At 45.5% G+C, this 2,992-nt stretch overlaps 1 protein-coding gene across 1 annotated transcript in view; it reads left to right on the top strand.

Moving 5' to 3' along the window:
- Window positions 1-2,307, top strand: part of emd (emerin) — a 17,156-nt gene extending 14,849 nt beyond the window's left edge. Inside the window, exons 6-7 of the mRNA XM_083919961.1 lie at window positions 380-439; window positions 522-2,307. Of these exons, the coding sequence (XP_083776087.1) occupies window positions 380-439; window positions 522-711 (250 nt within the window). The 3' untranslated portion in view covers window positions 712-2,307. The remainder of the gene's footprint in view (window positions 1-379; window positions 440-521) is intronic.
- The last annotated feature ends 685 nt before the right edge of the window (window positions 2,308-2,992 follow it).

Below are 2,992 nucleotides of genomic sequence, written 5' to 3'. Positions count from 1 at the left end.
TGGATTTAATATCGCACATGGACGACGACGTGACGTTTTCACCTGTTTGTACCCGATGTTTACGTCTGTTGGTGTTTATTAAACCAGCACATACGTCATTACATTAGGCCCTGTTAGCCCACCTGAATACATTTTTATCTATTTGATGTAAGAAATCATATCAGTCATTTTCATGGTGATACCTGAAGGTTTTTAAAATGATGAATAGGTTCATAATGCTGAGAGGTTACAGCACCAGCACTTGAGTAAAGTAGAAGTCTTTAGCTTCTTTCCAACACTGAGGATCATCTGCACATTGGTACTTTGTGGTTGCTTCATATAAACGCCTTTGACTTTGTCGCTGGATTCAAATGAAAGAGTCACGTTTTCCTCCGTTCAGGCTGAAGCGAAGAAGCAACGCTGAGCCGGATGAAGACGAGGAGTCGGACCAGGACACGGAGTGAGTCCGCCGTAGAACCCGTGGTGAGTTTGAGCAAATGTCCGTCCCCTGGACTAAACATCCTCCTCCTCCTGTGCTCCAGGCCTCCTGTCCAGATCACTGACAGAGCAGCCAATCACAGCGCAGCACCCTCCAAGGAGCCGCCCAGGAAGTCTGCAGGCTGCGTGTGGAAGGTGACCCGCCTGCTGCTGCTGTCGGCCGTGTTAGCAGCCGTCTACTACGCCTACGTCCGCGTGATGAGCGATGACGAGCGTCCGTCTGAGACTCAGTGATCTGATCCCGACCTCGTCCACAGGAACACGGGTACTTTTGGAAACACAGCTTTTACGGTCCCCCGCTAAAAAAGAAAAATCACGTCCACACACGAAAATATCTGCGTCCACGTGAAACCGCAAAGTCCACCTCTGTCAGCTGGTCACGTCTGTAGAGTCTCCATGGAAGAGACTGTTCACCGTCGCACAGCGTGCCGTCAAACTCTGGTTTCAGGAGCAACAGCTGTGGTTCGTGTGGATGAAAGGTTAACCTTAATAATAATAATAATATTAATACATTTTATCTGTAAAGTGCTTTTTAAAGCTACTCAAAGACACAATAAAGCAATAAAATCAATATATTAAAACAAGTAAATAACAACAATCAGGCTGCAGGTGAGGAGACGCAGAACGCAAACGTTGGTATTCATAGAAAAATGATTTGCGGTGAAGCCCGCGTGTTCCTACGCCATCATCCCCCGTGAGCAGAGCTCCTGTAGAATCAGTGACACTCTGTGAAAAACAGCTGAGTCAGCAGTAAAAACACACACGTTAACTCTAACATAAAGGGATAAAGCCCAGATTAATAACACTCATATAGGACGCTGCTGTTCATCAGTTTAGATGCACTTTAATGTTTAATTGGATTTATTAACTGCTGACGTCAGCAGGTGCGTTTGGACGACGACGTGACGTTTTCACCTGTTTGTACCCGATGTTTACGTCTGTTGGTCTTTATCAAACCAGCACATAATATTATTATTATTATCATAAGATTGTGAACAGCAGGCTGAGGTGAGTGCATTAAAACCAGTCAGGCTACATTAAGAAGTAAATAACGGTAAAAAGATGCACATTAAAAAATACCCGACACAAAGCGTTCAGAGAAACACGCGGTTTCAAAAACACCTGCGTTGGTGTGGACGGCCCCTCAGTGTCAGGACGTCAGGGCGTCAGGACGTCAGGGCGTCAGGACGTCAGGACGTCAGGGCGTCAGGACGTCAGGGCGTCAGGGCGTCAGGACGTCAGGACGTCAGGACGTCAGGGCGTCAGGACGTCAGGGCGTCAGGGCGTCAGGACGTCAGGACGTCAGGGCGTCAGGACGTCAGGACGTCAGGGCGTCAGGACGTCAGGACGTCAGGGCGTCAGGACGTCAGGGCGTCAGGGCTCTTTTATCGTCGGTGCTAGATAAGAAAACGTTTTTTATGATCATTTTTAAACAGTTTGAACACATTCCTTTAATTTTATATCTATATTTCCTCATGTCACCAGATCAGTAAAGAACTACAGTTAGAACAGTATCGCACGTTTAAAACACTTTATTACAATAATAAATAAAGAAATACACTAAAAACAATAAAAACTTAACAAAATCTACGACGCACCGGGAGCTGCTGCAAAAACAACAACAAACCGAACAACAGCAGAGCGGTTCTAGTCTGTGTGTTAAAGATAAATGTTCTATATTAAATATTATATGTTTTATATTAAATATTCTATATTAGTCCTCTGTGTAATCAGGGTTTCCAATAATGTCCCTGAATCATGAACATCATGTTGTGGCTGCACATAAAACCCTTAAAGAGCGTTTTTGTCTCCACTTTAAAGAAAAAGAGCCGCTGGGATTCAAACCCACGGCTCCTCTGGTAATGGGGGGGGGGGGGGGGGGGGTTAATGTTTGCTCTCCTTTTATATTCCTTTGCTTTGTTGCATGAAATGTTGCACTTTGTTTTATATCCATGCAAAGTTTCTGTATTTTACTTTATTAGTTTAGAGAAAGAGCCTCGGCTCAGCGGGGCCTCGTTTATGAAACGTGCGCAGGGTTCAGGTCTGAGGCGCCGCACGGACGAGCGTGTGCAGAGACATGATGGGGTTTATTAAACCGTGCACGTCTGACGCTTGTTTCCCTTTATAAATCACAATCAGCTCATGTCATGTCACGCCCACAGACGCCTCTAAATGATCAGTGAGACGCCACAAATTAATATTCACTCATACGCCATCACGACAAACACACAAACAAAGACACATCAGTGAATGTTCATTTAAGAAACCTGTGCAGGATTCACGTCAAAGAGGGCGTACGACCAGAGCCCAGGGGAGCGGTGCAGGACGTGCGTGTGCACTGTTTCATGCACGTCTGACTCCGGTTTCCTTTATAAATCACACTCAGCTCTGAATGCGTCGCAGCTGCAGCGGCTTCAGCGGCTTCACGCTCACAGACGCCTTTAAATGATCAACGAAACGCCACAAATTCATATTTTCATTCATACGAACTCACGACAAAGTTTCCTTTTTATAA

Source organism: Echiichthys vipera (genome assembly GCF_963691815.1).
Source record: "Echiichthys vipera genome assembly, chromosome: 9".
NCBI lineage: Eukaryota > Metazoa > Chordata > Actinopteri > Perciformes > Trachinidae > Echiichthys > Echiichthys vipera.
This window is presented reverse-complemented; position numbering and strand designations above follow the sequence as displayed.